Here is a 25,351-nt window from a genome sequence, read left to right as displayed (position 1 = left end):
ACATTCGTGTGCCCCTTCACGCTTCAGCCACCATTCTGGAGGTCATGCTTCCATGCTGGTGATGTTTGTTAAAAAAATAATGTGTTAATTAAATTTGTGACTGAACTCCTTTTGGGAGAATTTTATGTCTCCTGTTCTGTTTTACCCATATTCTGCCATATATTTCATGGTATAGCAGTCTCAGATGATGACCCAGCACATGTTGTTTGATTTACGAACACTGTCACTACAGATTTGACAAAACGCAAAGAAGGTACCAATGTGAGATTTTTAAAAATAGCTACAGCTGTCGACCCAAGGTTTAAGAATCTGAAGTGCCTTCCAAAATCTGAGAGGGATGAGGTGTGGAGCATGCTTTCAGAAGTCTTAAAAGACCAACATTTTGATGCAAAAACTACAGAACCCGAACCACCAAAAAAGAAAATCAACCTTCTGCTGGTGGCATTTGACTCAGATGATGAAAATGAATATGCATCGGTCCGCTGTGCTTTGGATCGTTGTCGAGCAGAACCCATCATCAGCATGGACGCATATATTCTGGAATGGTGGTTGAAGCATGAAGGGACATATGAATCTTCAGCGCATCTGGCACGTAAATATCTTGCGACACCAGTTACATCACTGCCATGTGAACGCCTGTTCTCACTTTCAGGTGACTCTGTAAACAAGAAGCAGGTAGTATTATCTCCTGCAAATGTAACCAAACTTGTCTGTCTGAGCGATTGGCTGAAGTAGTACCGAGTGGACTTTGTTTTACTTTTTAATGCAGTTTTTTTGGTACATAATTCTACATTTGTAAGTTCAACTTTCATGATAAAGAGATTGCACTACAGTACTTATATTAGGTGAATTGAAATATACAATTTGTTTTGTTTTTTACAGTACAAATATTTGTAATCAAAAATAAATATAAAGTGAACACTGTACGCTTTGTATTCAGTGTTGTAATTGAAATCAATATATTTGAAAATGTAGAAGACATCCAAAAATATTTAAATAAATGATATTATATTATTGTTTAACAGTGCGATTAATCGCTTGATTAATTTTTATAATTGTGCAATTAATCGCAATTAATTTTTTAAATTGCTTGACAGCCCTAAAATCAAGTTTTATGAGAAACAATCAGGTCTGACAGAAATATAAAACTTCTGAAGGAAAGACAAAAAAAATATAGTCAGTCATTCTAGTACAAGTCAGACAAGCCTTTCTGTTGTACACCTGCTGGAATCAGAAATAAGCAAGGGTACACGGTTAACATTCATGTTAGGCTTCGGTTACCCATTATTCTATGTTCTTTGTCTCCACCCATTATTTGGAAACAACATAACCGTACAATGATGTAAGATATGTACCAGTATATAATTTTAAATTAGGCAGATTACTTGGAAACTTGTAAGAGAAGCCAGATAAATTAAGAAATAAGAATACTTAACACAATTTAGAGGTTTAGCAAAAATATTGAAAATTTGAATACATCAATATAAATATTAATACAATTTTATAAATTTATCCAAAGTAATTACAGTTTTAGCACAAATAATTTGCTGTGAAAAACAATTAGTTAAACTGGTCATCCAATTTTTTTTTTGCAGTGTTGATCCCACGACATGAGACAAAGTGAGTGAGATAACATCTTTTACTGGACAAACTTCCACCAACAGAGAAGTTGTTCCAATAGAAAATATTACATCACCCACCTTGTGTGTCTCATATCATATTTTAAAGACATTGTACAATGCAACATTTGACAGTACAGATTAACAACATGCACCATTTCATTCCCCTATATTCTTAAAGTAAAAGCAATGATGAATAAATTGATTACTCTGTAGGAAAACAGTCATATGTGGAAGGTACTTGTCAGGGACATAGGAGATTTGTGTTCAATTCCCACCTCTACCATAGGTTTCCTGATAATGTGGCAAGTAACTTCATCTCTGTCCCTCAGATCTCTATCTGCAGAATATGGCTAATAATACTTCACCACATAAGGTAGCTGTGAAGATAAATATTTGGGAGGAACTCAGATCTTGCCACGATGGGAGCCAGATAAGTATGTGAGATACCATCTTTCAACAAATTTCTGTGTCATCTCAGAAGGGAAGCACAACTCTCCACAGAGATGTGCTCAGGCAGTAGAAAGCAACAGTCTGTCTTCCCTTAGAATCTGTCATTCAAAAATGCAGTCATAGCCATCACAGAGTAGACACATTCCTGATGAACTTCTGTGATTAATAGTTCCATTAATTTTCCAATAGTTCTTTATACGTTGTCACTTTCACACTTTGCTTGAAAGGACCACCATGTCAAATAAATTTCCTTTTTCCCAAAAAGACATCCTGAAGGATTTCAGCCTTCTTACACCACTGTTAAATTTAGGTCTCTTAGAATACTGTTGCACATATACAAGAGCTGAATTCAATCTTCTCATTAAAACATGGACCTCCAAAGAACAGAGGACCAGATTCTCAGACAATGTAAATAAGAACAAGTGCCTTGACTTCAATGAAGCTATGCTAGTTTACATCAATTCATAATATGACTCAAGGACTACAGTGATTTTTATGGACTCCTTTTGCCTATACTATGTAATGTATAATTTGGCTGGGACAGATTAAGAACATTTTATGGACTGACACCGATTAATTTATACGCCATGACTAAACGTTTTAATGTTGATTTAACTAGAGCAGTAGAATATAAAGTAGGAATGGATGAATCCAGGTTTTTATCTGTTTTTTCTTTCCTGTTGAATAGCAGGTCTGGACCTAAATAACACAATATCTTGACATCACTGGCTAACTTGCACAATAAGATGAACATAAAAAATTGTAAGCAGCTGAAAACAGGATTATAACTGAAACCCTCAGGCAAACTTCACTATACCTAGGGACCTACCAAATTCACGGCTATGAAAAATGCATCATGAACTGTGAAATCTGTTATTTTGTGTACTTTTACCCTATGCTATACAGATTTCACAGGGGAGGCCAGCATTTCTCAAACTGGGGGTCCCGTCCCAAAAGGGGGTTCGCAAGGTTATTGTGTGTGTGTGTGTGTGGGGGGGTGTTTTGTGGTATTGCCACCGTTACTTCTGCACTGCCTACAGAGCTGGATGGCCAGAGAGTGTCAACTGCTGGCAAGGTACCAGATCTGAAGGCAGCAGCAGCGCAAAAGTGAAGGTGGCAATACCACGACTCCCCCTACGTAATCTTGCAACCCATTCCCACAACCCGCTTTTGGGTCAGGATCCCCTATAGTTACAACACTGTGAAATTTCAGATTTAAATATCTAAAATATTGAAATTTACAATTTTTAAAATCCTATGACCATGAAATTGACCAAAATGGACTGTGAATTTGGTAGGGTCTTAACTATAGTGAATACTCCTGATTTAATTACACATACACATATTTTTCTTTAAGCAAGCTCTATGGGCAAGTTAGAGATTAGTTATAATAGCAGTTGCAGTTCTAATACCACAATAATGACAAACTAGCAATAGGGAAAGCTGCCAGCAGAGCAGTACCTTGGTGGTAATCACTTTCTCTTTTGTTTGCTTCCTATGGTTGTATGAGAATATTACCCAAAAAGTTTTCACTTTTAACTTTTCAATGCTGACTAATTTATTGACTTGATATTCAAACTTATTGATAAATTGACACCTGTTCACAGAACTCCTCTGAAAGAGCTGCTTAACAATGCTTAAAATTACAATATATATTTTTTCAAGGTTTCCTCTATGTCCCTGTCGGAACCCAGAGAACGAACACACACACACAAAATCATCTTAGATTTATATCTCCAAGCACCACCTTTGCCTGGCTGGGCAAACAAGAGATTGGAATCAAACTAGAGTCTTTCATATGTTAGGGCAGAGCAAAATAATACAACAATCCCAGTGTGAAAGAAATGTTCCACATATCTGTGAAAAGCCACTAAAACTCATTTAGATGTTTCATTGCATATAATGCAGCTAGAAAGATGGAAACTGACAAGCTGAAAACAGATGTATAGTATTGATAGGGGGATGTTCTTGCTGTACTTAATGAATACAATCCTGGGGAGAATATTTTACATTAATATATTACACCCAAAGATGGAGCTCTTGAACCACTGATATAAAAAAAATTGAAAAAAGTAAAGGTTATGCAGTTGTGTATACCAGGGTGTAGAAGACAAAGATTCTAGAATTATCCGATTCTCCCTCAGAACAGGAGATAATTTAGACCAGCGGTGGGCAAACATTTTGGCCCGAGGGCCACATCTGGAAATAGAAACTGTATGGCAGTCCATGAATGCTCACAAAATTGGGGTTGGGGTGCGGGAGGGGGTGAGGGCTCTGGCTGGGGTTGCAGGCTCCGGGGTGGGGACAGAAATGAGTTCAGAGTGAGGGAGGGGCTCTGGGTTGGGGAGTGGTGGGGGGCCAGGGGTCTGGCAGGGGGGGTGGGCTCTGGGGTGGGGCTGGGGATGAGGAGTTTGGGGTGTAGGAGGGTGCTCTGGGCTGAGGGTTTTGGAGGGCAGGAGGGTAATCAGGGCTGGGGTCTGGGAAGGGGTGTAGGCTCCGGCTGGGGGTGCAGGCTCTGGGGTGAGGCTGGAGATGAGGGGTTTGGGGTGAAGAAGGGTGCTTGGGATTGAGGGGTTCAGAGGACAGGAGGGAGATCAGAGCAGGGGTTTGGGGAGAGCTTCAGGGGTGCAGGCTCCAGGAGGCACTTACCTCAAGGGGCTCCCAGAAGCAGCAGCATGTCCCTTCTCCAGTTCCTACATGGAGGTGTGGCCAGGCGGCTCTGCACGCTGCCCCATCCGTAGGCACCACCCCTGCAGCTCCCAATGGCCACGGTTCCCAGCCAATGGGAGCTGCGAGGGCGGCACTTGGGGTGGGGACAGTGTGCAGAGCGGAGCCCCCTGGCTGCCCCTACGCATAGGAGCCAGAGCGGGGCCATGATGCTGCTTCCGGGAGCCGCGTAGAGCACTGGAGTGGGGCAAGCCCCAGACCCCGCTCCACAGCAGGAGCTCGAGGGACAGCTTAAAATGGCTGGCGGCCCATAGTTTGCCCACTCCTGATTTAGACCCCCAAGAGCCATGCTGACACTTTGTGCCAGATTTTCAAAACACACCTTAGCTTTTGTTCCTTCAGTTGTTTGCAGGTGCAGCTTAGTCATTTTGATGTCAAAGCCCTAACTTCATGCATTGCATATTTTTTGACAACCTTTGAACCACATTTGTCTAAGTTATTCTTCTCCAGCTTTTTTCAGATTTCCTACTTTATTTGAATTCCTTTTCCCTCCTCCTGATCTCCATGAACCCAAATGCTCCTACTGCAATAGTCTGGAGCACAGAGTCCTCTTCCCACTCTCACTTCCAACTGGATTCATTAAAATTGGATAGGTTGAACAATTCAAGTTAACTTTAGTCACAGAAAGTGAAAAACTAAAGTTTAATTAAAGCCACCAAGCACTGCAGAAAGGACAACAAAGTTCACTGTGGAAAAATCATGGAAGCAATTTTAAATTTGCCTTTTTTTAAAAACAATCTTTGAGCATCCCCAACCCAATCCAGCTTCTGAACTTTACAGGAAATGCAGAAGCTTTTAAGTTTTATCCATCCTAAAAAAGTGAACTGAGAGTTCTGAAACAGCTCCTAAGACAGCTTTCAAAGCAATTTGCCTTGTAATATCTGTGGAATGCCACTACTACACTAGAAACCTCAGAGGGCCTGATTTTCCACTGCCTTATACTGTACCATCTCTGACTTCCTCAATCATGGGACCAGCCTGATACAACATAAACCCCATCACTAAGTTTTTGCAGCCTGCGTGGGACCATTGCAGCAGGTAGTGATCACTGAGGTGCTGGGGGCTCACTGGCCATGCAAAGAGGAATCCACACCACCTGAATTCACTGATGAAAAATTCACTGGGGAAATTCTCAGGACAGCAAATCCAACAGCATTGTGACTGCTGTGTGCCTCCAAATCAAGACCAAGGATCTGTCACAGTAAGCGCAATATGGATAAAATACTAGCAGTCTGCTTTGGAAGCATTTTAAACCCACTCTGTACTCACTTTACACAGGTGTAAATACTACACAACATGAAAGACAGTAGGGAATCTGGCTCAGTTTCCCTGATATTTTTCTGTAGGGGGCAAATTCCAACTCTTGACCAAAAGTAACAGATGGATTCCCCCAATATCTTATAGACCAGGTCTATCTGTGTGGAGGCCCTGCATTTCCAAACTGGCTCCTCTATTCTTCTCCTGCTTCCAGATAGCAGAGCTATGATGCTGTCACACAACCAGGGCTTCTCCTGACAGTTGCTGTCCCGAGAATCTTACTTTGACATGGAGGGAACACTAATAGAATTACATTATATAGCCTGTTTTTTTTTAATCAACCCTATAAAATATTATTATTAATTCTGCAGTCTCAGAACAAAAACTAAAATCAAATAGTAAAATTACTCAACTTTAAAACAATTCATCAGAACATTAAATTTGGTCTGAAAATGGTAGTGGCAAAAAATAGAGTTTAAAGATGTGTTTTGAATAATTAAACAATTTATTAACTAATAAAATATTACTAGAATGCTAAATTGGCATAGTTTCAGTTTATTTAGAAATAAAAATTCTTTAAAGTGATGGAAAATGTTGGCACAAGACTATGGTAATTACTACAAAATTTTAATTATGTTTTGAAATGATTCTGTAGAGATTTCTGCAGCAAAAATATATAGCTAGCTAGTTTACTTACTCTAATATTCAAGTATTTTCCTTGTGATTTTAATTACAAATGGTATTTCTCAGCTGTCTGATGATGGAAATGATTATGCTGAAATGCTATCATTTTAGCAACAGAAGTATGAAAGCACAGTGGGAGAGACTGAAATCCAGTTTCCATTCTGCTCTAACAGTTTAATGATAAGAATTCTTATACTTAAAATGTTTATTTAAAAAAAATCTATAAATCTCTCTTTTGACTGCTACTCAACTACTAAAGCAGTTTGTATATTAGTTTGGAGTCCCTTCCATAGCACTGTAAGAAAGCTAGTGTCAAAAATGACAGGTTTCAGAGTAACAGCCGTGTTAGTCTGTATTCGCAAAAAGAAAAGGAGTACTTGTGGCACCTTAGAGACTTACCAATTTATTTGAGCATAAGCTTTCGTGAGCTACAGCTCACTTCATCGGATGCATACTGTGGAAACTGCAGAAGACATTACATACACAGAGACCATGAAACAATTTCAGTGAGATGGACACCCAAGGCAGATAGCTCAAATATGCCAACTGTAATTAAGATATTTTAAAGAAACATTTCACACTTCACTATGGCAGGTGTGTCACATCTTTGGACTTTCTAGATGGCTTGGCCTGACTAAAGTTTTTCTTTAAAAATATAAAAGGCACAGAGGATTATGCCTTTCAGTAAACTGGAGACAAAAAAATTCTTCAAGGTTCTTTGTCCTCTTAAAGCAATCTAAACTCAGTCGCCATCAGCGGCTCCCCCCTGTAATAAATGGGGTTCATTATTTGCAATAGTTTTAGTATCTATCATGTAATATTTAAAGTTACTGAACTTATTGTCAGTCTGTATCCTCAAAAAGAAAAGAAGGACTCGTGGCACCTTACAGACTAACCAATTTATTTGACAGGTTTCAGAGGAACAGCCGTGTTAGTCTGTATTCGCAAAAAGAAAAGGAGTACTTGTGGCACCTTAGAGACTAACGAATTTATTTGAGCATGAGCTTTCGTGAGCTACAGCTCACTTCATCAGATGTTTACCGTGGAAACTGCAGCAGACTTTATATACACACAGAGAATATGAAACAATACCTCCTCCCACCCCACTGTCCTGCTGGTAATAGCTTATCTAAAGTGATCAACAGGTGGGCCATTTCCAGCACAAATCCAGGTTTTCTCACCCTCCACCCCCCACACAAATTCACTCTCCTGCTGGTGCTAGCCCATCCAAAGTGACAACTCTTTGCATAATCAAGTCGGGCTATTTCCTGCATAGATCAAGGTTTTCTCACATCCCCCCCACCCCCATACACACACAAACTCACTCTCCTGCTGGTAATAGCTCATCTAAACTGACCACTCTCCAAGTTTAAATCCAAGTTAAACCAGAACATCTGGGGGGGGGGGGGTAGGAAAATACAAGAAGAAACAGGCTACCTTGCATAATGACTTAGCCACTCCCAGTCTCTATTTAAGCCTAAATTAATAGTATCCAATTTGCAAATGAATTCCAATTCAGCAGTTTCTCGCTGGAGTCTGGATTTGAAGTTTTTTTGTTTTAAGATAGCGACCTTCATGTCTGTGATTGCGTGACCAGAGAGATTGAAGTGTTCTCCGACTGGTTTATGAATGTTATAATTCTTGACATCTGATTTGTGTCCATTTATTCTTTTACGTAGAGACTGTCCAGTTTGACCGATGTACATGGCAGAGGGGCATTGCTGGCACATGATGGCATATATCACATTGGTGGATGTGCAGGTGAACGAGCCTCTGATAGTGTGGCTGATGTTATTAGGCCCTGTGATGGTGTCCCCTGAATAGATATGTGGGCACAATTGGCAACGGGCTTTGTTGCAAGGATAAGTTCCTGGGTTAGTGGTTCTGTTGTGTGGTATGTGGTTGTTGGTGAGTATTTGCTTCAGATTGCGGGGCTGTCTGTAGGCAAGGACTGGCCTGTCTCCCAAGACTTGTGAGAGTGTTGGGTCATCCTTTAGGATAGGTTGTAGATCCTTAATAATGCGTTGGAGGGGTTTTAGTTGGGGGCTGAAGGTGACCGCTAGTGGCGTTCTGTTATTTTCTTTGTTAGGCCTGTCCTGTAGTAGGTAACTTCTGGGAACTCTTCTGGCTCTATCAATCTGTTTCTTTACTTCTGCAGGTGGGTATTGTAGTTGTAAGAAAGCTTGACAGAGATCTTGTAGGTGTTTGTCTCTGTCTGAGGGGTTGGAGCAAATGCGGTTGTATCGCAGAGCTTGGCTGTAGACGATGGATCGTGTGGTGTGGTCAGGGTGAAAGCTGGAGGCATGCAGGTAGGAATAGCGGTCAGTAGGTTTCCGGTATAGGGTGGTGTTTATGTGGCCATTGTTTATTAGCACTGTAGTGTCCAGGAAGTTCAAGAGATCCACTTCCTGGACACTACAGTGCTAATAAACAATGGCCACATAAACACCACCCTATACCGGAAACCTACTGACCGCTATTCCTACCTGCATGCCTCCAGCTTTCACCCTGACCACACCACACGATCCATCGTCTACAGCCAAGCTCTGCGATACAACCGCATTTGCTCCAACCCCTCAGACAGAGACAAACACCTACAAGATCTCTGTCAAGCTTTCTTACAACTACAATACCCACCTGCAGAAGTAAAGAAACAGATTGATAGAGCCAGAAGAGTTCCCAGAAGTTACCTACTACAGGACAGGCCTAACAAAGAAAATAACAGAACGCCACTAGCGGTCACCTTCAGCCCCCAACTAAAACCCCTCCAACGCATTATTAAGGATCTACAACCTATCCTAAAGGATGACCCAACACTCTCACAAGTCTTGGGAGACAGGCCAGTCCTTGCCTACAGACAGCCCCGCAATCTGAAGCAAATACTCACCAACAACCACATACCACACAACAGAACCACTAACCCAGGAACTTATCCTTGCAACAAAGCCCGTTGCCAATTGTGCCCACATATCTATTCAGGGGACACCATCACAGGGCCTAATAACATCAGCCACACTATCAGAGGATCGTTCACCTGCACATCCACCAATGTGATATATGCCATCATGTGCCAGCAATGCCCCTCTGCCATGTACATTGGTCAAACTGGACAGTCTCTACGTAAAAGAATAAATGGACACAAATCAGATGTCAAGAATTATAACATTCATAAACCAGTCAGAGAACACTTCAATCTCTCTGGTCATGCAATCACAGACATGAAGGTCGCTATCTTAAAACAAAAAAACTTCAAATCCAGACTCCAGCGAGAAACTGCTGAATTGGAATTCATTTGCAAATTGGATACTATTAATTTAGGCTTAAATAGAGACTGGGAGTGGCTAAGTCATTATGCAAGGTAGCCTGTTTCTTCTTGTTTTTTCCTACCCCCCCCCCCCCAGATGTTCTGGTTTAACTTGGATTTAAACTTGGAGAGTGGTCAGTTTAGATGAGCTATTACCAGCAGGAGAGTGAGTTTGTGTGTGTATGGGGGTGGGGGGGATGTGAGAAAACCTTGATCTATGCAGGAAATAGCCCGACTTGATTATGCAAAGAGTTGTCACTTTGGATGGGCTAGCACCAGCAGGAGAGTGAATTTGTGTGGGGGGTGGAGGGTGAGAAAACCTGGATTTGTGCTGGAAATGGCCCACCTGTTGATCACTTTAGATAAGCTATTACCAGCAGGACAGTGGGGTGGGAGGAGGTATTGTTTCATATTCTCTGTGTGTATATAAAGTCTGCTGCAGTTTCCACGGTAAACATCTGATGAAGTGAGCTGTAGCTCACGAAAGCTCATGCTCAAATAAATTCGTTAGTCTCTAAGGTGCCACAAGTACTCCTTTTCTTTTTGCAATTTATTTGAGCACTTCATCCGATGAAGCGAGCTGTAGCTCAGGGAAGCTCATGCTCAAATAAATTGGTTAGTCTCTAAGGTGCCACAAGCCCTCCTGTTCTTTTTGTGAATTTACTGTGTTATTCTATTGTATTAATTATGACTATCCACGTATTATGATGTTCTTTATTTGCACCCGCGTTATTGCAGCACTTAGGACCAAGACATTAGCGATAAAAAAAATTATAATCACGCCTCTCCCAGGCGGCGCCAAAGCTGGGGGGTGGGGGAAGGTACCTGCGGGGGGTCTCTGAAGCAGGAGGAAGAGGAAGGTGACGCCGAGCGCTGGAAGGCGGAAGGCCGAGGAGGGACAAGCCCCCACCCACCGCCTCCTACCCCGGCCCCGCCGGCGCGCAGCCCCGGGGGGCGAGTCCGCCATCCCTAAAGCCCCAGCGCCTCGCACCCTTCGGCCCTGTGCCTCGTGCGCGCGCGGCGGCCTAAAAGTTCGTTAGCCGGCGTCGAACGCCGGTGGCGTCACGCTGGCGCTCGAGCGGGAGGGGAAGAGGGCAGCGCAGCGAAGCGGGTGAGGCCCGGCGGCGGCGCGTGCCGACCGCGTGCGGCGCCCGCTTCCGCGCGTCAGTTCCGCTCCGTCCCCTGCGGGCGCCGCCGGGCTCGAAGCTCGAGACGGCGATTTACTTTAAGGGCCTGAAGCCGACGACTGGTCCTCGCGTGCCGACTGGGGAGAGCGCCGTACTTTGTGACCTTCCATGACAAAGTGGGGTGGCCGGTGTTCAGGGCCCGCGCCGACTGGCCGCGCCCCCCATTTGCGCTCCGCAGCCGGGCTTGCGTTCCCAGCCCCCGGGTCCGGCGGCCCAGCCCTTCCTTGGCAGGTGGCGCCGGCGCAGTGGGGAGCGTCCCGCGCGAGGGGGACTGAGCAGCCCAAGGCCCCGTGTCTCTGCAGCCAGGCTTTGACCGCTCTCCCCTCCCGGGCCCGGCAAGGCTCTGCGTGGAGGGCAGCAAGCAGCTCTGTGTGGGGAGCAAGCTGATCTTGGCGGCGGGGGGGGCAGATTCGCGAGCTTGGCTGGCTAGTGGGCCCCAGGGACCGATTAACTTTTTGTGGGCCTGGCTCCAGACATATTTGTGTGGGCCCCTGGGGAGTGATTGCAAAAGCACAGCGGGGCGGGAGGAGCTAGGGTTGGTCCCTGGGGCAAGGGAGGGGCCGGGGTAAACTACAAGCACAGAGGGGGTAAACAGGTTTCCCTCTTCCCCCCCTTCCGCCTCTGCCCACATAGAGCGGGTACCTACCTTCTCCCTGGTTCAGGCCCATTCTCTTCCTCTGCACTGAGCTGCTCCTCCTCCAGTGTGACATAGTGGGAAATGTTCTTAATGTTTTCTCTGACTACTGTGTGGGTGCCTCAGTTTCCCCTATGCATTTCTTAAGTATCTAGCTGGTGGGATAAGGGGGTGTGATTGTTGCAGAGCCCTAGGGAGGTGTGATGCTGTCTGAACAGAGAATGGCTGACACCCTGTGTCCTGGTAGCTGATGGCCTGGGCCCCTCCCCTGCAAGGTGCGAACTGAAGGTGTTGGAGAGCAGAGATCAGGTGACCTCCTGGTCCCGGAAAGAGACAAAGGACAGAGGAGGAGCTGGAGGGAGTTGTAGTTTGGAGCTGGCTGGGGAAACAGAGGAAGGTCCAGCGCTTGTGTCTGGGCTCCGTACCCCACAAGATGGACCTGACTGCGGGGTCCTATTTTCCATACCTACAAGCTCTGCTTTGACTGTGTTCCTTTCATCTAATAAACTTACTGTTTTATTGGCTGGCTGAGAGTCACGGTGAATCACAGGAAGTGGGGGGTGCAGGACCCTGACTCCCCCGCACTCCGTTACATCCAGCAGCAGCAGCAGGACAGGTTCTCTTCCAGCCCTCTGGGGTGGGTGTTGGGAGTGGGAGGAGCGGAAGCTAATGTGGTTACTCCTATAACCGGACTTTTAGTTTCCAGTCAGCACTGCTAACCGGACACCCAGGTCCCATTTTCTACTGGAGTTTCCAGTCTAAAACTGGATACCTGGCAACAGGGATTCTAGAAAAGCCTGAAGGGGGTAGGAGGGGCAAGCATTCTTTTTAAAAGTGAGAGTGCTAAGCCTTGAGCCTTAAGCTGTGGGAAGTAAGGGGTGGGTGGGCTAGGGAGTGGAGAGGAGCAAATGGGCAGGGCCATGTCTGCTGTACTGCCCAACTAGGTTGGAGACTGTGGGGATCAGCTGACACAGCTCACACTTCAGTCCCTGGAAAAATCATGGAGCAGGTCCTCAAAGAATCAATCCTGAAGCACTTGCATGAGAGGAAAGTGATCAGGAACAGCCAGCATGGATTCACCAAGGGAAGGTCATGCCTGACTAATCTAATCGCCTTTTATGATGAGATTACTGGTTCTGTGGATGAAGGGAAAGCAGTGGATGTATTGTTTCTTGACTTTAGCAAAGCTTTTGACACGGTCTCCCACAGTATTCTTGTCAGCAAGTTAAGGAAGTATGGGCTGGATGAATGCACTACAAGGTGGGTAGAAAGCTGGCTAGATTGTCGGGCTCAACGGGTAGTGATCAATGGCTCCATATCTAGTTGGCAGCCGGTATCAAGTGGAGTACCCCAAGGGTCAGTCCTGGGGCCGGTTTTGTTCAATATCTTCATAAATGATCTGGAGGATGGTGTGGATTGCACTCTCAGCAAATTTGCAGATGATACTGAACTGGAAGGAGTGGTAGATACGCTGGAGGGGAGGGGTAGGATACAGAAAGACCTAGACAAATTGGAGGATTGGGCCAAAAGAAATCTGATGAGGTTCAATAAGGATAAGTGCAGGGTCCTGCACTTAGGACGGAAGAACCCAATGCACAGCTACAGACTAGGGACTGAATGGCTAGGCAGCAGTTCTGCGGAAAAGGACCTAGGGGTGACAGTGGACGAGAAGCTGGATATGAGTCAGCAGTGTGCCCTTGTTGCCAAGAAGGGTGCCCTTGTTGCCAAGAAGGCCAATGGCATTTTGGGATGTATAAGTAGGGGCATAGCGAGCAGATCGAGGGACGTGATCGTTCCCCTCTATTCGACATTGGTGAGGCCTCATCTGGAGTACTGTGTCCAGTTTTGGGCCCCACACTTCAAGAAGGATGTGGATAAATTGGAGAGAGTCCAGCGAAGGGCAACAAAAATGATTAGGGGACTGGAACACATGAGTTATGAGGAGAGACTGAGGGAGCTGGGATTGTTTAGCCTGCAGAAGAGAAGAATGAGGGGGGATTTGATAGCTGCTTTCAACTACCTGAAAGGGGGTTCCAAAGAGGATGGCTCTAGACTGTTCTCAATGGTAGCAGATGACAGAACGAGGAGTAATGGTCTCAAGTTGCAGTGGGGGAGGTTTAGATTGGATATTAGGAAAAACTTTTTCACTAAGAGGGTGGTGAAACACTGGAATGCGTTACCTAGGGAGGTGGTAGAATCTCCTTCCTTAGAGGTTTTTAAGGTCAGGCTTGACAAAGCCCTGGCTGGGATGATTTAACTGGGAATTGGCCCTGCTTTGAGCAGGGGGTTGGACTAGATGACCTTCTGGGGTCCCTTCCAACCCTGATATTCTATGATTCAGTATCCCTAACCCAGGTGATGTGACAGCCAGTGGTGGATTAGAGTTAGTGGGGCCCCCTGGCCCTGTGCTCAGCTTCATTTTTGGGGCCCCTCCTTGGAACCCAGCCAAGAAAAAGAACATTCTCTCTTATCTCCCCCTGCCTGCATTTTTCATTCCTTTTTTCTTCATCCTCCTCCTATAAGTAATAGCAAGTAAATGAAAATAAAGTGAAGTACCTTGATTGTTCTTGTAGTCTAACTTATTTTTCCACAGACCACTCGAAAATTGAAGAGGGTCTCAACAGACTACTGAATGATCTTTCCAAATATTGTAAAAAAACATTGGGGTGCGGGTCTGGCCAGGAGATAGTCCCCTCCCTCACCCTCAGGGTTGGGGCAGGAGGTTGGGGTGTGGAGCGCTTACCTGGAGCAGCTCCTGTTTGGTTCGAGGGGTGCAGAAGCTCCCTTTTGGTGCTCAGGATTGGGGTGAGAATGGGGGGGTTCAGGAGTCAGGGCATGGTGGAGGCTGGGTATGTGTTGGGGGTGCAGGAGTCAAGGCAGGGGGCTGGAAGTGTGGGGGGGCAGGAGTCAGGGCAGGGGGCTGGGGGATTGTGAGGTGGTGCAGGGGGCTAAGGGGTGTGGGGGATGCAGGAGTGAGGGCAGGGGGGTGGGGAGGTGTGGGGGGTGCAGGGGTCAGGGTGGGCAGAGGGCTGGGGATATGGGGGTGCTCATGGCAGGGAGGTAGAGAGGGTATGCCCCAATTCCAGCCCCTTCGCCAAGGTCCTGCCCCCTTTTCTCCTCCGCGGAGCGGAGCAGCGAGCATGCTGAGGCTCTGCTCTTCCCCCTCCCTCGTGCTGGCAAACAGCTGATCGGCGGCAGGGAGGGGAGGGAACATAGCACGTTGGGGGAAGAGGCGGGGGAGGAGTTTGGCTACCAGCAGGGTCCGGCAGCACAAAGCTTCTGCCCCCACAGGGGTGGGCAGAGAAGAGCAGGCCAGGCTGGGGGGCCCTTTGGATCATGGGCATGGTGCCAGTGGTGCCATGGTAAATCTGGTACCGCTGGGCCCTGGGAAAAAGTTGGCACCTCCCTTTGTAAATCAACAAGGAATCAAAACAAGAAAGAGCCATTCTTTGGGCATCTTAGCAAAAATGAGCAATTATTCAATTGAGCTGGTATGGGGTCAGCCTGAACAGATATGAGTGGTGCTTGTATCTAAATCCATAGGGTGTGCTTAGGAAAAGTGACTGTGTAAAAATGGCATCATCAGACTTAGCAGATTTATAGAGCCCTGGAAGTCTGCGGATATCTGCGGATCATTTTTGCAGATTGCGGATCAGATGTGGATACAAATTTTGTATCTGTGCGTGGCTCTACAGGTTTACTCTCTAAACTGGGGATAGTCAGAGCAATACTTTTGTCACTGAAGACCAATGATAAGTTTTAATTGCTTTTTATTCTTAGTAGAGCCAACACAACAAAGATTGAGTGAGTTGTGAATTCTGTTCCATCTTATGCATCATCAACAGATTCTCTATTAAATTCCAACTATTTGCAGCTACATAAAGCCAGTGTACATGAGAGAACATTCAGGGTCTGTTTGTTCAATCACATCTCCAAGTGTCTCCTAACAGAATAATAAACTAAAGTTTTAAGTCAGTATTTTCAAAGTTGGGTGCCTAAAGTTGGGCCCCTAAATCTGTGTTTAAGACACCCAATTAAAAATGTCTTGATTTTTGAAGGTGCTGAACACTTGCATTTAGATCAGTTGGGAGTTGGGGGTACTAAACACCCCTGAAAGTTAGGCTGCTTTTTTTAGATTCCTTAAATATAACTTTCCAACCTAACATTAGGAAATCAACTTTGAAAACTTTGGCTTCAGCCTTTAATGGATCATTGCCATTACTCCTAAAATAAGTTACAGTAAAAACAACTGGTGAAACTCTAGAGCAGTGTTTCCCAAACTTGGGACGCCGCTTGTTCATAGAATCATAGAATCATAGAATATCAGGGTTGGAAGGGACCTCAGGAGGTCATCTAGTCCAACCCCCTGCTCAAAAGCAGGACCCATACCCAATTAAATCATCCCAAAATACTAAATAATTCTTGGGAAAATTAAAAACATTTTATTTGTGTGTCCGTGGAATAAATAGTTGTACTCTTATTTAGAGATGTCAACTGTGTTTCCTCAAGGGATCAGATTATTATGATATACACACTTACAAGTTTCATTGTGTGCTAGTGTTCCACCATTGCCAAGCAACCAAGAGACTCTTTGCTCATTTGACAGCTTCATTCTTTCTCTGGCTGGATCACTCACTGCTTTTCAGGGAAGAATTCACCATTTGAACTCCTGTCTTGGCTTTTATGGTTTCTGTTCAGTAATTTTTTGGAGGAGGATTTCTAGTTTTACTGTGGTTTGTTGGACAGGATTTCAGAAAGTCCAAGAAATAGAAGAGAGCGGAGTCTTTTTAATTTACTATCAGATAAAACAATAAAAGAAAATGACCCTGGTTTCTCAGGGAACTGAAAGGCAGGTAAATGCCTTTAAAAGCTCCAGTCGGTCAGCTGAGCCACTTCACAAGATGGATCACCATCAGTATCGAAGCCTGTTAAAGAAAATGTACATGCCTTTTGTCAGAGGACCTGATGACAAACATGATTTTGCCAGTTTCCAAGAGAAAGACAGTAATTCTTTTCTTAAATTCAATCCTTACAGCCCTCCTGTGGGGCCAGATTACCCTTTATTCCCACACCGGGACAATGTGCCTTTAGCTGATCCCTGCTCAGGATTCATGAGCCCAGGAGCTGATGCTGATTTGCAGCCCTGCTGTGGCAGAACCATTGAGTCCCTGGTGGATTACAGTGATGTGAAACCTCACCAGCGGGTCCCCATCCCAGAAAAGAGTGCACAGACTTCACACACAAGGCACGTCGTCTTGTTGGAGGAGGTGAGCCAGGACAGACGGTGGAACTCCAGGGCAGTGTCAGATGCTTCTATCAGGGCAAGACTTGGAGGTAAAGCAAATTATTGTTATGTATTATTTGTTAATCACCAAAAAAGGATGGTACTGTACAAGACACAAGTAAAGACAGTCTTCTCCCCAAAGAGCTTACAAACTATGAATTTAACAAAATATGTTTGCACTGGATGCTTCCACTGAAACCAGCAACTAGAAAGAAGTAGAATAGTTGGATGATTAATTGATTTAGCTGAAAGCATCAACCAGGTGCCAAAATAGCAAATTGTAGCATACATTGACAGAGCAGAGGTCTTTGGAAATAATTGATGTTTAAAAGAATTCATATTCTGTAAACAAAGAAGTAAAATAGAATAACTAAAATGAGTCTCTACTGTAATGCGAGCTGATAGAGCAGATTATTTTGGAGAGTAAGGAAATCACCCTGTATACTTCTGTGGCATTTTAATGTTTTCTGGCTGATAGTGTTAAGTGATTCATATTTAGGACCTGTTCAACATCTATCTCCTTGGATGGGTCATTACACAAAGTAAAACTATTTCCCCATGCTTATTCCTCTCCCCGCACCCTTCCTCAGACGTTCTTGTCAACTGCTGGAAATGATCCACCTTGATTATCACTACAAAAGGTTTTTTCCGCCCTCCCGCCCCCCCCTCCCCCGCGCTCTCCTGATGGTAATAGCTCACCTTACCTGATCACTCTCTTTACAGTGTACATGGTAACACCCATTGTTTCATGTTCTCTGTGTATATAAATCTCCCCACTGTATTTTCCATTGAATGCATCCGATGAAGTGAGCTGTAGCTCACGAAAGCTTATGCTCAAATAAATTTGTTAGTCTCTAAGGTGCCACAAATCCTCCTTTTCTTTTTGCATAAAATCTCTGAGTGCCACAAATTGTTGCAGTGTTCTTAATGTCTGGTTTGTGTCTCTTAGAACTTTTCACTGTAAACCTGAAACTTTAGGCATACTATGACCCTAAAAGAAATATAATTTTTTTAAGATAGAAATTTGAAAGAGAAACATAGCCTTTATAGGGCTGTCAGCCCTTTGTTGTTGTTCTGGTTTACCACTCAGACTCAATTTTTTAAAGTTTTTACTCTTTTAATATTTCTTTTTTATATATAGTTGTAAAATAGAACTTTGCAGGGGTCAAAGACTGGTAAAATGCTGGACTGCTGCTAGTTATGGAGAAGTGAAGGAAGGTTGGAGACACAGAACTCCGTGGAGGAGTTATGATTATAGCCTCTCTAGCAGGCAGACAGCAGACTTTGCAGCTGGAGATGATTTCGAAGGGATAGAGAATAAATCTAGAACTCTCTGTGGCCAAGTCAGTCATTCAATTCTCAGTCAGAGTAGTGACCTAAAATACAGGATAGATCTGTGATGCAGGCACAGATCATCAGGGGCTTTTCTTCAGACACCCAGTAGGGTCCAAGCTTTTTTCTTGCTTGAAGTCCAGCAAATCCCATTAATATCAATGGGGCCAGGAATTCACGTTTAGAGTCTAGTTTAGGGAAAAAATCTGTATACACCGCAGAGATCCAAGAACACAGAGAACTCCAGCACCAGTTTTTAAGGGAGGCTAGACAAAGGTTTTGCAAACCTAGTTTTTATATTTAGAAGTTTACCTGTGGTGTTGGGGTGGCAGCTGGGAATATACAAATGTAGTTGGCATGTAAGAAGTGGTGAGATTATGAACTGGTCCTGCTATGTTTCAACAGGATAGCAAAAGCAAATTCCTCATTTTAGCCTCACAGTCCAAAGACCCATCAAGCAAGCCCTGGTCAGCTCAGCATGTGATGAGTTAAGATTGGTAAATTTTACGAATTTAGGTCCAGAGACATTCCACAGCTTGGCTATTTGGAGAATGCCTGCTGAAAAAGATGACTCTTGCATGATGACCTGGAGGTTGCCAGACATGGGTTTTTGCTGTTCTCTAGCAGTAAGACGTTCTACCGCCAAGGGATCCTCACAAAGAACACCATTTTTAATTCCTTGTGTGTTCTGGCCTGGTTTTGTATGACAGTCTGTATCCCTATGTCCACCTGTTTTTCAAGACTGTGATACATTTTGTACAAACTATGTTTTGTAAGGTATCATCTGAAAACTCATGATATGCTGATCATCATTGTCCTGGTGGACAGTGAGAGTCTGGCTACCTGGGCACGGCAGCTCGCTCCCCACTGCAAAGTACACTTACCCAGAGAGGGGGACTCTATCACAGCCCTCTGTGATCTGTAAGCACAGCTGTGGAGTTGGCAGGGGAGGTGAGTGTAAGCCACCTTCCCAGTTTCCAGATTTCAAGGCAACTGGAGGAGTAACTTAACCTAAAGGCTACTATTAAGTGCATGCTGTTTCTGGCCCTAGCATGCTTCCAGCAGTAGTTCGCTCATTGCTCTTAGGTTAGTAATAAGCCCATTGGGCTCGCCTGTAGTGTTCCCTTTCTCTCCGTCATATGAAACTGGAATTTCAGTCTCAGTCCCCTGTAGGGCTCACTTAAGGTCCCTTCACACTGCTTAGTGTGTCCCAAGGATCTAGCCCTAAGTGTATACTTCTACTGGAGAAGCTCAGGTTCAGGAAACCTTGTTGGATCCAGTTGTAAAGTGTTATTCAGTTGCATATGCCTGAGACAGCTGTGCGGCTAGCAGGAACACCCGTCTCCATTCAACCACCAGGAATCTGGATCAGTGTTTTGGGAGGTTGGGGTAAAATACCTCCTGTTCACAGGAATCGGAAAGACAGCTGGAGGTGGTCTGGTAAGGAGCATTTGTGACCCCTTTCCCCCACTTGAATCTGAGGCACCCCTAGGAATTGGGGCGGGGGAGGGAACAACCCCCACAAGAAGATGGGAGAGAGTAAGGGAACACGAGAGGCAAGCGTCAGATCTTGTTACTGACCCCATCTGTGAGCACTGAGCACCCTATTCCTGTTGCTGTAGAGCTGACTGTGGCCCGCTACACTCCCCACCCAGTAGGCCTTTGATCTGCCACTGGGAGGGAGGGAGAGAGAGGAGTTCTTCCCACCCCTGGAAACCTCTCTCCAGGCTTATCTGGGTAGATACTCCACACTTCGGTGTGAGGTAGACTCAAAAGACCCACCGTCCCTTCCCCGCCTCCCAAAGAGCAGATGGAAAGGAAGCACTAACCCCACCAGCTCTGCCTTGTGCAATGATGTAGATATCTACCCAGATGAGGTGTATACCTGCAGTTAAGAAGAAAAGGAATCAGGGACAATCAGAGGCAAAAATGTAAACAAAACCAAAAAAGCCCCAAAACATAAAATGAAAACATTTTTTTTTTAAAAGATCAAGCCTGGCCAATCACTCACCAAATTACCATAGATTACATAGTTCACAGTCATTACCTTGTACTGCAGTATAAACAGAGTTAACCAATAATTGAAAAATGCCAGCTGGTACTAACCAAAATAAATGTTCTTAGCAACATATGTTCTTAAATAATTATGAAGCATGCATTCAAATGTGTAATAGTGTTCCTGCTAATCCTGTAAGTAGCTCATCAAGAAAGTACCACATAAAAATCCAGAGTAATCCCTTGGGGATCCTGTGCTATTAGTAAAACCAATTGTATTTCCTCAAGGGATTTGATTATTATGATTTACAGTTACATATTTCATTGTGTGATACTTTTTTATTGGTACCAAGTAACAGAGAAATTCTTTGCATCTTCAGCAGCCCCAGTCCTTCCCTGTTGCTACTCCTATCATGAAAGTCTTTACAAATTAAACTACCTTTTTTTATTTTTACGTTTCTCTGAAATCATTTTTCAGGGGCTGATCTGTAGCTTCAATTTGTTGGACAGAAGTAGAGATAGGAGGAGAACAGCCATGGGGTATATTTATTTTCAGTTATATCAAGCAGTACAGTTTACACAGAGATAAAAAAATAAAACACATTGCTGCTTGATTAAATGATTTAGCTCTAGGGCTTTAATCACTTCAACAAGGCGGGATGTGAACAGCATTACTGCTGTTAGGGTCTGATCCTGCTCCCTTTAAAATCAATACCAACAATCCCATTGACTTCAGTGGATGTCCAGTACGGTGCATCACTTTCACGAGAGGATCGCACTGTTGCCAACTCTTGTAACTTTGGTTTCAGAGGAACAGCCGTGTTAGTCTGTATTCGCAAAAAGAAAAGGAGTACTTGTGGCACCTTAGAGACTAACCAATTTATTTGAGCATGAGCTTTCGTGAGCTACAGCTCACTTCATCAGATGTATGTGAGCTGATGAAGTGAGCTGTAGCTCACGAAAGCTCATGCTCAAATAAATTGGTTAGTCTCTAAGGTGCCACAAGTACTCCTTTTCTTCTTGTAACTTTGTGACTCTCACAATATTAATTGTTTTTCATAAAGCCTCAGCTCCTGGTTTTATGTGATTACATAAGAACCACAACTTTCACTTAAAAAAATAACAAACAACAAGCCCAATTATTTATTTCTCGTAGTTGTGCAGAAAATCTTGAAACTGTGACTCAAACGCACCTTAAAGAGGTTCAGGCTCAGAAAACATAAGACAAATAAAATGGACCCAAAATGTATTATACATATCATTGATCCCTGCAATGTGATGGGTGAAGGCCAACTTCAAATAGCAAATAGGATCATTAAGTTCTTGGTAAATAAAAGTGTTGTTGCAACCAAGCCACTGAGTGGTCCAGAGAGGCCAGACCATACCATCTTCAATCCTGTGGGATAAGCAAGACCAGGAGGGACATTGGGAACTCCAGACACTTGAGCTCTGGACCAGAATTACTACAAGTATGCTGAATCTCTCCACAGAAACTAGAGAGAGAAAGAGAAAAAAAAAAAACAGTGAGAAGATTAATTATCCCAACAGCAAAAACCAGATGTGAAAATAGCAAAGTATAAGATACTGCAGAGATCTCTGAAAATGTGTGTTCAATTAGTAAAGCAAATTTAGAACTACCTGTGTCTTCTGTATAAAACGTGTGGCAGCACAGCTGTGATATTTACTTTATATGTACAGCATGCGGAATAACGTTCACAGGCTTTGAATCCAAATCTACATTCTTTAACCAAAGAGCTGAAGGAACAATGTTTTGGCATAACCAGTAGACAGTGCCTATATGTGTATATAAGCAGGTCTGCTTCTCTGCAGTAGAGGGCAGTAGTACACATACATACCAATTAATTACAGCATTACAGGAATAAAACTATTCATAGCAAGGTTCCCACATGAGTGTGTTGAGTTTACCTGGTCCCGACTAGCCTTGAAATTCACAACACACTGAGGCAAATGGGGATGACTTTCACTGTGCTGTAGTAATGTCCAAATGGGATGTTGCTGTGCAGCAAGCAGATGAAATGCTAATTATTGTTTCTTTCAGCTGCCTTTTACTTGAATGACTTTTGCTGAAGGTCTGTAAGTAACTCTCTCTATAGAGTCAGGAATGGGTACATATATATGGATGTACTGTATTATAATCTTTATGGTAATGTACAAACTATTTCATTTCATTTGTTTAATTTCTGTTAAAGAAATTAAGTACAGTTGTAGAATGAATAGCACAATACCAAGTCTTTTCTTTCAGGTTGGACAAGTCCAATGAAAGTTACTCCTGCTTCATCTAAACAAAGAGATTCTTTTCAAATTCATAGCTTTGCATTTCATGTGGACCCAAAACTTAAGGTAGTGTGTCTAGTACTGTTTGTTTCAATGATTATACAAGCCTGGATGACAGAACAGACTTTTAAATCATGTATCTGAAAACTTCCAGTCTTCAGAGGTACCGCAGTCAATGATCAACTTTTGCCAACATTTACCATGCAGTGGTGTAATCTAGGATTCCACATTCTTTTCCTAGTCTAATTACAGATAAATAAGCATAATATTTCAGATAACTGTATAGTACCTGTTGACATACTCCCTTTGTAATGTTGACCACTGCCCCTGATTTTTAAAAAATCTTCTTTTATCACAAACCATGAATGAATGCTTAAAAGTAAGATTAATACGGGTGAGATGATTTCATCAACTACATGCAGCCCTGATCCTTGACTGAGGTTTCTAAGTGCTGCTATAAGCTAAATAATAATAATATACAGAAGGCATATATATACCTACATGCCCACACCACACACAGAGCTGATGCAGATTTCCAGAATTTACATAATGTGATACAATTGAAATTAAAATAAGCATACCCTGTTTATATCAGTTACTTCCCCTTTAGTCTTTTGCTTCAAACAGTTAACTTCCAACAGTACAATTCTATAGTGAAAAGTCTAGTGGTCTTTCATCCTTCCACATCAAGGTCCTGATCTTATTTAAAATCAATGAGACCACTGTCATGCTTATAGTTACACAATGCTTAAGTAGTTTGCTGGATTGTGGCCCAAGAACATAATTTTTTCTGGTAACAACCAGCATACACTATAATAGGCATATGTCAGGAGCTGAGAAAGGTAAGTTTGCACTGCCATTCCCAAAGAACATTAGAAGTGGAGTCAGCTGGTACATTTCAGATGATTAAAGAGGTGAGCTGACTGAGAACCAGAAATATCAATAAAACACACAGGAAGTAGAGCCAAATAAAGAGGCATCTTGCATAGCCTTGTGTGGTGGATGTGGGATAGTTTGTGATATTAGAGGAGATTAAACATTTTACAGGAAGAGACCATAAATCCCATTCAGCTCATCTTTTTAAAAAAAAAGTTCAGAATTTTATGAGTGTTCATGGAGTTCCCAAAACTAATTTGGGCATCCTGTCATATGCTATCTCTCATATTATGTTCTCTCTAGAAATCAAGTGATCCTCCTTCTGAAAGTTGGCGAGAAGAAAAAGCGAGGGACTATTTCTACATCTCAAGTACCCAAAAGTGAGCAACTGTTTCTATCAAGAAGAGATTTTTTGTTACTTCATGTTTATTCACCTTCTTCCTCTATTCATCTTTCAGTAGCTGTACATTTAAGAAATTCATTCAGTTGTTTCCTACAACCCTAAACTGCATATGTTTTAAGGAGTAGTTACAATACGTGCAGAAATTCAAAACTGGCAGCAGGCATGCTATATGCGGACAATGCTCTCTATTCCTTTTATATTTCAATTAGGAAAGGCTTTGAATAACTGCTGCCAGTGAATAACTTTGAATAACTGCTGCCAGTCAAGTGTCCCTATTCCTCAAACTCCAACACCTTTTATGGGGCGATTTCATTACAAATTGTGTATTACTTTAGAATTTTCCTTTCCCATGAAAATAAATGCTCATATTTATTTCTCCCATTGTCTTTGTTTGTCACAGAATTGTCGGTTTCCACCCAAATGTTCTGATTAAAATTTGGAGAGTTTTAAATAGGTCCCTATGAAATCTAGGTTAATAAGAATATGGAGGGAATCGCGGAATCAAAACAATAACATGGAATCCAGACTCTCCCCAGCACTAGGACCGCAGCAGCAGACGGGCAGCAGGGCTGAGCCATGTGCAGCCACTGGAGATAAGAGACCGGTGGGGTGGGGTGGGATGTGTGCAGGGGGCTAGGAATGCAGGGGGCATGGGGAGGAGGTGCAGAGGGCATGGGGAAGGAGTGCAGGGGGCTAGGGCCACGAGGGAGTGCAGGGGCTAGGGGAGAAGGGCTCACATCCGGGATTTAAGGGCAGCTTCTGGGATCTCCGTTCCTTGCTATGTCATTTTCATGTCAGGAGCTGGTGTGCTCCTCTGGGACACTGGCATCACATTAAGGGAGAAGCTGAAATTCCATTGGGGTGCTGTGTCAATAAAAGTATTCAGTGCCCAAGCAAGCACAAGTTCATTTGAAAGAACCTCTTCATGCTCCTTTATGTGGTATCGGTATCCCCCTTCTCAAAGACACACAAAAGGAGAATGCATATATATGTGTTATGAAGCGATGAGTGCCTAAAGTAGCAGAGGTTGCCCTACCTTACATCTTCTTCCCTGTCAGCTCTGTAGCCACAGAGAGGAACTTTAGTAAATATTAAAACCTACTTGTCGACAAGAGGGAATCAGTTTCTGAGGAAAACACTAACAGGCTAACCATAATGTATCACAATGGAGATGTCTGCCAGATATGGCAAAAATAATGACATTGAAGTTTGTCACTTTATATTGCTACTCAGCAATAAACTATTGATTTGATAGTTTGAAATTATTTAATGAAATTTGAAATTAATTGAAGCATTCCTTC

The 25,351-nt window shown here is 43.5% G+C and overlaps 2 protein-coding genes across 2 annotated transcripts in view; one reads left to right on the top strand and one right to left on the bottom strand.

The window, feature by feature from the left end:
- Positions 1-12,221, bottom strand: part of ZPBP (zona pellucida binding protein) — a 72,395-nt gene extending 60,174 nt beyond the window's left edge. The window contains exon 1 of the mRNA XM_075124786.1: positions 11,878-12,221. Within this exon, the coding sequence (XP_074980887.1) occupies positions 11,878-11,941 (64 nt within the window). The 5' untranslated portion in view covers positions 11,942-12,221. The remainder of the gene's footprint in view (positions 1-11,877) is intronic.
- A 4,104-nt stretch (positions 12,222-16,325) lies between these two features.
- Positions 16,326-25,351, top strand: part of SPMIP7 (sperm microtubule inner protein 7) — a 37,088-nt gene continuing 28,062 nt past the window's right edge. Inside the window, exons 1-3 of the mRNA XM_048837153.2 lie at positions 16,326-17,199; positions 22,740-22,837; positions 23,951-24,027. Coding sequence (XP_048693110.1) covers positions 16,686-17,199; positions 22,740-22,837; positions 23,951-24,027 — 689 coding nt within the window. The 5' untranslated portion in view covers positions 16,326-16,685. The remainder of the gene's footprint in view (positions 17,200-22,739; positions 22,838-23,950; positions 24,028-25,351) is intronic.

This window comes from Caretta caretta, chromosome 2, assembly GCF_965140235.1.
Source record: "Caretta caretta isolate rCarCar2 chromosome 2, rCarCar1.hap1, whole genome shotgun sequence".
Classification (NCBI taxonomy): Eukaryota; Metazoa; Chordata; order Testudines; family Cheloniidae; genus Caretta; species Caretta caretta.
Note: the sequence above shows the minus strand (reverse complement) of the source record. Positions and strands in the feature narration are given on the sequence as shown.